This window comes from Theropithecus gelada, chromosome 1 (assembly GCF_003255815.1).
Source record: "Theropithecus gelada isolate Dixy chromosome 1, Tgel_1.0, whole genome shotgun sequence".
NCBI classification, from domain to species: Eukaryota; Metazoa; Chordata; class Mammalia; order Primates; family Cercopithecidae; genus Theropithecus; species Theropithecus gelada.
The window spans coordinates 71,831,843-71,841,577 of NC_037668.1; the positions used below are offsets into that span (position 1 = coordinate 71,831,843).

Here is a 9,735-nt window from a genome sequence, read left to right on the forward strand (position 1 = left end):
CTCAGTATTTGGCCGATTAAATAGCAAATGCTTTCACTGCATGCGATATCCAAAGAACTACTTTGTAAAGTTTTGTAGATAAATTAATTTGACCCTCACAACAATCTTATTAAGAGGTACTATTGTCACAACTCCCCATTCTTCAGATAAGGAAATGGGCATAGAGACATTCCTAAGATACTCAGCAGCAAGTGACCAAGCACAATATTCAAACCCGAGCTGGTCGGCACCAAGTTTAAAGTTATGCAGTGTAGCCGGACACGGTGGCTCAAGTCTGTAATCTCAGCATTTTGGGAGGCTGAGGTGAGTGGATTGCTTGAGTTTAGGAGTTGGTGACCAGTCTGAGCAACGTGGCAAAAACCTGTCTCTACAAAAAATACAAAACTAAGCTGGATGTGGTGGCGCGCGCCTGTAGCCCCAACTACTCAAGAGGCTGAGGTGGGAGGATGGCTTCAGCCCAGAAAGTAAAGGTTGTGGAGATTGCGCCACTGCACTCCAGTCCGAGCAACATAGCGAGACCTTGTCAAAAATAAAAGAAAGAATGAATGAAAGAATTATGCAGTCATACTGCCCAGAGGATAGCGTGCACGTGAAATGCTTAACAGTGAAGTTGGTGCTCCTGATGGCCGCGGGTGGGCTGAACCGGACTCCCAGCGCCTGAAAGGAGCGCCAGGGGAACTACAATGCCCACAAGGCTCCGCGCCTTCCTCAATGCACTTCCGGCTGGCCTGGGACTCAGGCAGAACATTGGTTCTCTGTGCGGGGCTTGGTGGCGAGGATTGGAGGGCGGGAGCTGTGCTGATTTAGGACTGGCAAAATCGCTATCAGCCCCGCCTCTAAAACCCGGAAGTAACCTCCCCGGTAGTCCCACGTGTAGCGGGGAAACAGGAGTTCGGATGGCTGAAGGGGATGCCCACTGGCCGAAGGCCGACTGTGATTTCCCTACCCCCACAAGGCGATTTTGATCCCCTGAGTGCTGCTCCTGAGTACTCAGACCCCGAAGCTGTCCCAGGAAGGTCCCCGCTGCATCCCACAACCCAAGCTGTGCCTCATGGAGTCGATGTTTAGCAGCCCTGCCGAGGCGGCGCTGCAGCGAGAGGCGGGGGTGCCAGGACTGCTCACTCCTCTCCCGGACCTGGACCGAGTGTACGAGCTGGAGCGAGTCGCTGGATTTATCCGCGACCTGGGGTGTGAACGAGTAAGGACAGACTTAGGGAAGGGTGGCTCGCCTCTGTGGGGATGGGTCTCCCAGAGGATCCGGATCTTGGGGGATTTTGTGAGGGCGAGAGGGTGGGGGAATCAGTCTGTCCGCAGCGCGTTGACCATCCCTCCCTTCCACCTACTACGTGGGGCAGAGTGCACCTCTGGGACCGGGGGCTTTGAAGGTTGAGTGGGAGCTCCTGGAATATTGCTTTAAAGAAGCCCTCGGTGGGAGAGAGGCTGTCCCTGACTCCATGGTTTATGCTTATAGGTTGCCTTGCAGTTCCCTGACCAGCTATTGGGAGATGCTGTGGCTGTGGCTGCACGACTGGAGGAGACGACAGGGTCAAAGATGTTCATTCTGGGGGACACAGCCTACGGCAGGTGTGAACTTGGCCTTAGGTGGGCCAGGCCTGGGGATCCGGGGCTCATGGGGTTTTACATCTATGACAGTGTTTGCCTTCAATGGTGGTGTTTCTCCTTGATGATAATGGTAATGACTCCCCTCCTGATGCTAGCTCCCTTCATTGACAATGTCTTCCTTTAATGAAACCATTTTATCCACTGACCACATTTTCCAGTGATGACAGCAACTCGCTTCCAGAAGAAAACCCGTTTCACTGATGCTATCTCCCCTGCAGCTGCTGCATGGATGTGCTGGGTGCTGAGCAAGCTGGAGCTCAGGCTCTCATACATTTTGGCCCTGCCTGCTTAAGCCCCCCAGCCCGCCCACTGCCCGTCGCCTTCGTCCTTGGTCAACGTTCTGTGGCCTTGGAGCTCTGCGTCAAAGCCTTTGAGGCCCAGAACCCAGACCCCAAAGCGCCTGTGGCGCTGCTGAGTGAGCCGGCCTGTGCCCATGCCCTGGGTAAGGGGTTTTGCCTGTGTATGCACAAAGGGTGGGCCAACTGCTTTCTGCCTTAATTTCCCCATTTCCGTATACATCCATAGAACTCTTGATATGGGCTTGGCCCCAGCCTACTGGGTCATATTTAGTCTCCTGGGGATGAGGGAGCTCCTGCTTTGCCAGGCTCCAACATCAACACTACTTCCTTCTCTTCCAGAGGCTTTGGCTACTCTCCTGCGCCCACGGTACCTGGACCTGCTAGTCTCCAGCCCAGCTTTTCCCCTGCCAGTGGGTTCCCTGAGTCCAGAGCCTAAGCCCCTGGAGCGTTTTGGGCGCTACTTCTCTCTTGCCCCAGGGAGGCGTCTAGAAGAGTATGGTGCCTTCTACGTGGGGGGCTCTGAGGCCAGCCCTGACCCAGACCTTGACCCAGACCTGAGTCGGCTGCTTTTGGGGTGGGCACCAGGTCGACCCTTCTTCTCCTGCTGCCCAGATACAGGGAAGACTCAGGATGAGGGTGCCCGGGCTGGACGGCTAAGGGCACGAAGACGATATCTGGTAGAGAGGGCCAGAGATGCCCACGTTGTAGGGCTGCTGGCAGGCACACTGGGTGTAGCTCAACACCGTGAGGCACTGGCCCACTTGCGGAACCTGACTCAGGCTGCCGGCAAGCGTAGCTATGTGTTGGCCCTGGGGCGGCCCACCCCCGCCAAGCTTGCCAACTTCCCTGAGGTGGATGTCTTTGTGCTATTAGCCTGTCCTCTGGGTGCCCTAGCCCCCCAGCTTTCTGGTAGCTTCTTCCGGCCTATACTGGCACCATGTGAGCTGGAAGCTGCCTGCAACCCTGCCTGGCCACCTCCAGGCCTGGCTCCCCACCTCACACATTATGCAGACTTATTGCCTGGTGAGTAGTGGGGCATTGCCTAAGCTGGAAACCTGGGGCACGGAGTCAGGGGGTGAGTATGGATTTTCTTTCCTCCTCCCTTTCAGGCTCTCCCTTCCACGTGCCTCTCCCACCACCTGAGTCAGAGCTGTGGGAAACCCCAGATGTGTCACTCATTACTGGAGATCTCCGACCCCCACCTGCCTGGAAGTCATCAAATGATTCTGGAAGCTTGGCCCTGACCCCACGGCCCCAGCTGGAACTGGCTGAGAGCAGTCCTGCAGGTAAATGTACAAGTCTCCACTCTCAGCTGAACTCTTTCTCCAGATGCAGTGCACTCAGACTGAGCCCCCTCCCTCTACAGCCTCGTTCCTTAGTTCCCGGAGCTGGCAAGGGCTGGAGCCCCGCCTGGGTCAGACACCAGTGACAGAAGCTGTGAGTGGAAGACGAGGGATTGCCATCGCCTATGAGGATGAGGGAAGCGGCTGATACCGTGTGGGGCCGGAGACATAGATGGACTTATGAATGGCTGCTAGGACCTTTAGTGTTCCCTGCACCAACCTCCCATCCCCCTGCCAAGATCCTTGAAGGACCCTGGAAGGAGGGAGAGCAGGCAGCCTTCACTGAGGATAGGATTCATCTCTGATCTGTCCTGGCACTGGCACAAGCTAAGCATATGCCCAGTAAATGCTTGTTGTTTGGCTGATGGAATAAAGGGCTTAGGGACTTCCCTGAGGCCTCTGGACCCATCTGTCTTCCTGGGGGCAGCCCAGGACCTGTGGCCAATCCCAGTTCCTGGTCTCCAGTTGAGGGTCTGTCCTTGTCAAAAGGCAGGTGCTAGACAGTCTAGACCACGGTTTCTCAAACTCATACCTGACATTTGGGGCCAGATAATTGTGTGTTGTGGGGCCTGTCCGGTGTATGGTAGGGTGCTTAGCAGCATCCCTGGCTTCTGCCCACTAGACATCAGAAGCACTTCCCCAATTGTGACAACTAAAAATATCTCCAGACATTGGCAAATGTTCTCTGTGGGGGCAAAATTGCCCTCAGTTGAGAACCACTGGTCGAGCTGGACCTGCACTGTCCAGTACAGTAGCCACTAAATACATGTGGCTAAACTTAAATTTAAGTTAATTAAGATTAAAAGCTCAGTTTCTCAGTCACATTAGTCATTCAAGTGTTCAGACAGCCACATGAGGGGACAGTGCAGCTACAGAATAATGCCATCATGGCAGAAAGTTCTGTTTGTTGGACAGTGTTAGTCTATACTGACTCTTATTTCTCAGGGAGATCACAGCAACCTGAATAAACCAGATACCTTTTCTCTTTGTTTCTTTTTAATGCATGAAATACTATAGGTCCTGCACAGGTCCTGGGATGTAGATGTTAACTGTATTTAACCAGATTCCTTTCCAGTGTACTTGGAAAGAGAGTTAAATATGCAGTCAGCATACAGTGAAACAGCCCTATCTGGGAGGAGGGAAGTCCCAGGGACAGCTGGATCCCACAGGAGACACCTGACAAGGACTGAGAGTAGGCTTCCCAGAGGGCATAACACCTAAGCTAGATCTTTTGGAGGAAAAAAATAATTGTCAGGAGAAAAAGAGTGAAAAAGACATTTGGGCTTAAACACAGGCATGAACCAACATGGTGGGTACTTCAAGCAAGTGGGGTTGCTGGGCCCTAAGGGTGGAGAGGGGTGAAATGAAAAGACTCGCCTCTTCTTCCCCACATTTGTTGAGAATCCTGTCATGGAGGGATTGTCTAGGGTATTGAAGGTGAACAAAGGAGATGTGGTCCCTACCTTCAGGGAATGCCTAGTCTAATGGTGGAGGTAGAGCTGTAAGCTGACAGGGTAACCCGGACAAAGTGGGCATCAATCGTGTTCTACAAATATGTACTGAGGACACACACTCTGTGCCAGGTACTGGAAATACACCAGTGAGTGACACAAAAGACATGGTGCTTACATTCTTCCAGGGGGAGATGGACAAATAAAAGACTTGGTATGCCAAATGGTGATCAGTAAGTACCGTGAGAAATGTAAAGCTGGGAAGCAGAGGAGCGTTTAAGGGGGGTGGAATATTACACAGAATGGTCAGAGAAGGCCTTTTCAAGAAAGTGAGCAAAAACTGAAAGGAAGTTACAGGATGAGCCGCATGGATAGTTAGGAGAAGCAGAGGGAGCAAGTGCAAGGGCAGTGACGTGGGAATATGGCTGGGACGTTCAAGCAAATAGCAAGGAGGGCAGTGCAGGCAAAAGAGAGAGTGGCGGAGTATTAGAAGGTGAAGTCAGCTGAGGGGCGTGGGGAGCCTAGCAGGCCATTGTGAGGACTTTGGCTTTTCTCCTGAATGAAATGGGAGCTATCAGGGCATTAAGACAGGGGAGTGACATCTTACTGAAGCTTAATAAGCATCATCAGGACATCGTGGGAGCCCAGCAAACGCGCTTCCCTGCCACTGGGTTAGGGAAGGCTTGACGGAAGAACGATTTCGGAGGACGGCAGGTGTTAGCCAGGCAGCGGAACCACAGCCAACAGGCGCGCTGGGCGGAGAGACGCTTTGAGCAAGGTGAGGCAGAGGGCACGCGCGGCGCCACCCGCCACTGGCTAGGACGCACGACGGCTAGAGAGGACGCCTTAGGGGCCCACGAGCAGGCTAGAGAATAAAACAGGGCTGGCAGGGCGAGGTGGAGAGACTCGAAAAGGACCGGCCAGATGTCGAAGTTCCTAGTAAGGAGGGCGCCCGAGCCTCCGCCGAGACGCGTGACTACAATTACCACAATCCCCAGCGCCTGCGGTTCCGGCGTCGCCTTGTTTTAGACGGGCGGCGGCGCTGCGCGGGGACCGGCGTGGGGTCACGTGGCGCCGGCGCGTCACGTGGGGGAGTCAGGTGACGCTGCGGGGCGGGCGGACAGACTGCGGGGCGGACGGTGGACGCTGGGACGCGTTTGTAACTCCGGCCCCACGGTTCCGACCCCCGCCGCCGTCGCCGCCATGACGGGGCTAGCGCTGCTCTACTCCGGGGTCTTCGTGGCCTTCTGGGCCTGCGCGCTGGCCGTGGGTGAGGCCGGGTCCTGGCGGGCGGGGGCAGCATCGCGGCCGAGCTGGCCGGGCCAGAACCCACCGGGGAAGTGGCCTGCGGGGAATACTGGCCCCCCGCGCGCTCTGCACCCCGGGCTTTTTGGACTGGCGCCTGCGAGGGCCTCTGACCCCGACAGAGGAGACCCGGATCTCTAGCTACTTGAGGAGGGGCGCGGGTGCGGGCGGGTAGGGGCCGCGAGGGCAGCACTCTCCCTTCCTGCCACTATCGCTGTCTCCCCCCGCCCCCACGTCTCACTGCCGTCCCCCTTTTCTTGCTCTGACCGGCCTGCTTGGTCACAAGCCGGCTGCTCCGGTTCCTCTTTTCCCGGTCGCTTTGCCCTCCCCCACTCACAGCTTGTTGGGTAAACAGCGGAACGGACTGGACCGGCGGGATCTGGCGGGGCCTGGCTGGAGCGCTTGCTCCCTCGGTCCCGCCTCGGATTCAGGCTTGCGGGTGGCGCTCCTGCCTGCACAGGTGCTTGGTCTGGGAGGTGGTTTTAGCAAGGGAGTGGCAGAAAATGGAGGCCTAAGCACAGGAATCTGTCTAAATAGCTGTATTGTCACCTGAGGGCAGCCTGAGGACGCCCCCTCAGGCAACCTGAGGACGCCCCTTCAGGGAGGTGGTCCTTCAGCTCGGCGCGGCCCTTCAGTTCGGCAGCTACTTTAGGTTGAGGAACTTATCTCTACAGAGCATCCCGTAACCCCCTTTTTTTTCCTCATTGCTGCAGGAATCTGCTACACCATTTTTGATTTGGGCTTCCGCTTTGATGTGGCATGGTAAGGGAGGGCAGGGGCAGGATTCCCCTTGAAGCTTCTTCCCTGCAGCCTCTCCTCTTTTCTCTGGTCTGAGTCCCTCTCGAGCCACACCACCGCCTGCCTGGGACATGGACCTTTGGGAAATATGCAGTCAGTTGTTACATGCAGAAGTGGTGGGGGGGTTGAAGGGGGGTTGGGGGGCCAAGATTTTGTGCTCTACTTCCCTGCTAGGGCTGAATTGCTTTCTTCTCTTGCCTCCACAACAGGTTCCTGACGGAGACTTCGCCCTTCATGTGGTCCAACCTGGGCATTGGCCTAGCTATCTCCCTGTCTGTGGTTGGGGCAGCCTGGTGAGTACTGGTGTGGTGGGACTGGGGGCAGGGGCTGAGTCATGGCAGGTGGTGTCACTGGGGTCTTAGTCATGCTGAGGGCAGTGACAGCTTGGGCTCTGCTCATCAGTTTTTTATCCTTCCACCAGGGGTATCTATATTACTGGCTCTTCCATCATTGGTGGAGGAGTGAAGGCCCCCAGGATCAAGACCAAGAACCTGGTCAGGTAAGTGTCAGGGCCCTCGGACTTTTGTCAGAACTAGCTGTGTTGGCGCTGCCTGTGTGTGTGATCTGACATACTGTTTCTGACAAGCCGCCTTGTGGATGGGATGTTAGCGGCGAAAGGTTACTGGGGACTTACTGGGCAGGAAGGATGGTTTCTTTCTCATTTCTTTCTCCTTTCCACTCCTTACTCCTAACCTCTACCACTACCAGCATCATCTTCTGTGAGGCTGTGGCCATCTACGGCATCATCATGGCAATTGTCATTAGCAACATGGCTGAGGTACGGAAGGCCAGGGTGGTGGCGGGAATCCATTCCGGTGTGTTCTACACATTGCTTAGAGATTGGATGGGGTGCATCAGGGTGGTTTCTGATTACTTTTCTTCTTCCCTCAGCCTTTCAGTGCGACGGACCCCAAGGCCATTGGCCATCGGAACTACCATGCAGGTGGGTGGATGGGTGTATGAATGCAAAATGCTGGGATTTCATGCCTGCTTCTACTCTCTCCCCTCCCAGCTTAGACCCCCATTTTGATATTCTCTCACCTGCTTTTTCTGCTTTGCAGAGTGGGGATGGGGATTGGCCCAATTGGCCCATATCTCCCCCATTCCTGGCTTAGCCTCACTGCACCCCTCTCTATCCTCCCAGGCTACTCCATGTTTGGGGCTGGCCTCACCGTAGGCCTGTCTAACCTCTTCTGTGGAGTCTGCGTGGGCATCGTGGGCAGTGGGGCTGCCCTGGCCGATGCTCAGAACCCCAGCCTCTTTGTAAAGATTCTCATCGTGGAGATCTTTGGCAGTGCCATTGGCCTCTTTGGGGTCATCGTCGCAATTCTTCAGGTGATGAATCCCCTTGGGGAGCCTCTGTGTCCTTGTCCCCAACCTAGCCTTACCCTCCTTCTGGAGAAGCTGAAGTGCTCTCCTTCTCTACCTATAACTATAGATTCCCCCAAACAGCTTCCACCTCCTCATTTCCATCTTCTGGTTTTCTCCTGCAGGGGCTATTTTTGTCTCTGATTTGGTATCACTGACAACAGCCCTGTTTTGTTTTTCCCCCTTTCTAATGCTTTGTATCTGTGTAGCTCTCACTTAGTCTCTCCCTCTTTCTGTTCTCTCATTTTATCTGCCATGCTCTTCGTGCCTCCAGTCTGTGTTCGTGATCTAGACTAGGATGGAATTTTGTCTGTCTATATCAGTCTATCATGGTGTGTTTGACTGCCTCTCGGAGCTATGTGTATTTCTCTGTGACATGCCTGTCAGGACAGCATTGTCTAAATTGTGTGTGTCTAGTCTGTCTGACAGTGTGTGAGTTTGTGACTAAGGATCAGCCTGAGGGTCTGAGTGTGACTGTGGGTGCTTGACTGGGTTGACTCTTAGTGACTAGCTTTATCCATATGCCTCCTCTCTCCATCTGTCCCACAGCGTAACTCTGTGGTTGTCTGTCCCTGTCTGTCTGCCTTGTCTGTCACAGTGTGTCCATCCTGGTTAGTCATAAATCTCTTGTGGTCTGTCCATCCAACCATGTGCTAGGTCTCATTTTCTGTCATTTGTCACTGCCTTACGTATTCCTCTGTCCCTGCCTGATTTTTCCTGTTCTTCTTTTGCAGACCTCCAGAGTGAAGATGGGTGACTAGATGATATGTGTGGGTGGGGCCGTGCCTCACTCTTATTTATTGATGGTTTTCCTGGGACAGCTGGAGCTGTGTCCCTTAGCCTTTCAGAGGCTTGGTGGTCAGGGCCCTCCCTGCACTTACCTCTCGCTGCGTGTTGATTTGGAGGCACTGCAGTCCAGGCCGGCTCTCAGTGCCGGGAGCAGGCTGCTGCTGATGACTCTGCAGCTGTACACCTGTGTCCCCCACCTCCACCCTCAACCCATCTTCCTAGTGTTTGTGAAATAAACTTGGTATTTGTCTGGGTCAGTGCAGCTTCTGTTGCCCTCTTGCGCCACCGTTCACAGAGGAAGGGTAAAAAGGCCTTTACAAGCCTCATGCCAATCCCTTGTCAGCTTTCTGACTGCACACTTCTGATCTGCACAGAGCTTGCTCCTAGTTGGGGAGGCAAGGGTGCTGGGTGGAGGACTCTGTGGCCCCCAAACAGACTTGTTTGGGGATGAGGGAGTGTGCAGATATGGGCCCCTGGGTGTGTTTGTGCCTGTGGTCCTTCTAGGCCCGTTTGCTCAGGGCTCTGACCACCATGCCCCAATTGTCTAACAACATCTACTTACCTGGCTGTACTTTCGGGGACCATCATCTCCGTCCCTGTGAGGCCTGGAGCCCAGGCAGTGGTCTCTGCCTTCAGTGGTGGTCCTGTCCCAGTAGCAGCCCCTCCCAGAAACCTGTACTCTGATCCTTGTTCCTAGGGCCCCCAGCTCCTCCCACCCCTGTCCAATATCTTTTTCTCCTTCCGTGACCCTGTTTCCTG

General features: G+C 54.8%; 2 protein-coding genes across 14 annotated transcripts; both read left to right on the forward strand.

The window, feature by feature from the left end:
* The first annotated feature begins 845 nt into the window (after positions 1 to 845).
* Positions 846 to 4,250, forward strand: DPH2 (DPH2 homolog). 9 transcript variants are annotated; one of them, XM_025402975.1, is made up of 6 exons: positions 846 to 1,198; positions 1,472 to 1,584; positions 1,842 to 2,065; positions 2,262 to 2,945; positions 3,032 to 3,208; positions 3,289 to 4,250. In XM_025402975.1, exons 1-6 carry the CDS (start codon positions 1,052 to 1,054, stop codon positions 3,411 to 3,413), a joined length of 1,470 nt encoding a protein of 489 aa, XP_025258760.1. In that variant the 5' UTR covers positions 846 to 1,051; the 3' UTR covers positions 3,414 to 4,250. The 9 variants fall into 9 exon arrangements, with proteins under 9 accessions (XP_025258760.1, XP_025258802.1, XP_025258826.1 ...); XM_025403017.1 differs by having other exon boundaries at positions 2,535 to 2,945; XM_025403002.1 differs by having other exon boundaries at positions 858 to 1,198; positions 1,782 to 2,065.
* Positions 4,251 to 5,283: 1,033 nt separating this feature from the next.
* On the forward strand, positions 5,284 to 9,233 carry ATP6V0B (ATPase H+ transporting V0 subunit b). 5 transcript variants are annotated; one of them, XM_025367814.1, is made up of 8 exons: positions 5,528 to 5,986; positions 6,735 to 6,783; positions 7,029 to 7,112; positions 7,241 to 7,318; positions 7,528 to 7,597; positions 7,711 to 7,762; positions 7,964 to 8,154; positions 8,922 to 9,233. In XM_025367814.1, exons 1-8 carry the CDS (start codon positions 5,920 to 5,922, stop codon positions 8,946 to 8,948), a joined length of 618 nt encoding a protein of 205 aa, XP_025223599.1. In that variant the 5' UTR covers positions 5,528 to 5,919; the 3' UTR covers positions 8,949 to 9,233. The 5 variants fall into 5 exon arrangements, with proteins under 5 accessions (XP_025223368.1, XP_025223528.1, XP_025223461.1 ...); XM_025367583.1 differs by having other exon boundaries at positions 5,284 to 5,986; positions 7,964 to 9,233; XM_025367896.1 differs by lacking the exon at positions 6,735 to 6,783.
* Positions 9,234 to 9,735: the final 502 nt, after the last annotated feature.

Excerpts from the sequence above, each read along its gene's own strand:
- DPH2 (XM_025402975.1), top strand. The coding sequence starts at position 1,052 with ATGGAGTCGATGTTTAGCAGCCCTGCCGAGGCGGCGCTGCAGCGAGAG. Across the intron at positions 1,585-1,841 it reads GGGGACACAGCCTACGGCAG|CTGCTGCATGGATGTGCTGG; the intron begins GTGTGAACTTGG and ends TCTCCCCTGCAG. Across the intron at positions 2,066-2,261 it reads GGCCTGTGCCCATGCCCTGG|AGGCTTTGGCTACTCTCCTG; the intron begins GTAAGGGGTTTT and ends CTTCTCTTCCAG.
- ATP6V0B (XM_025367583.1), top strand. The coding sequence starts at position 5,920 with ATGACGGGGCTAGCGCTGCTCTACTCCGGGGTCTTCGTGGCCTTCTGG. Across the intron at positions 5,987-6,734 it reads GGCCTGCGCGCTGGCCGTGG|GAATCTGCTACACCATTTTT; the intron begins GTGAGGCCGGGT and ends TCATTGCTGCAG. Across the intron at positions 7,763-7,963 it reads CCATCGGAACTACCATGCAG|GCTACTCCATGTTTGGGGCT; the intron begins GTGGGTGGATGG and ends CTATCCTCCCAG.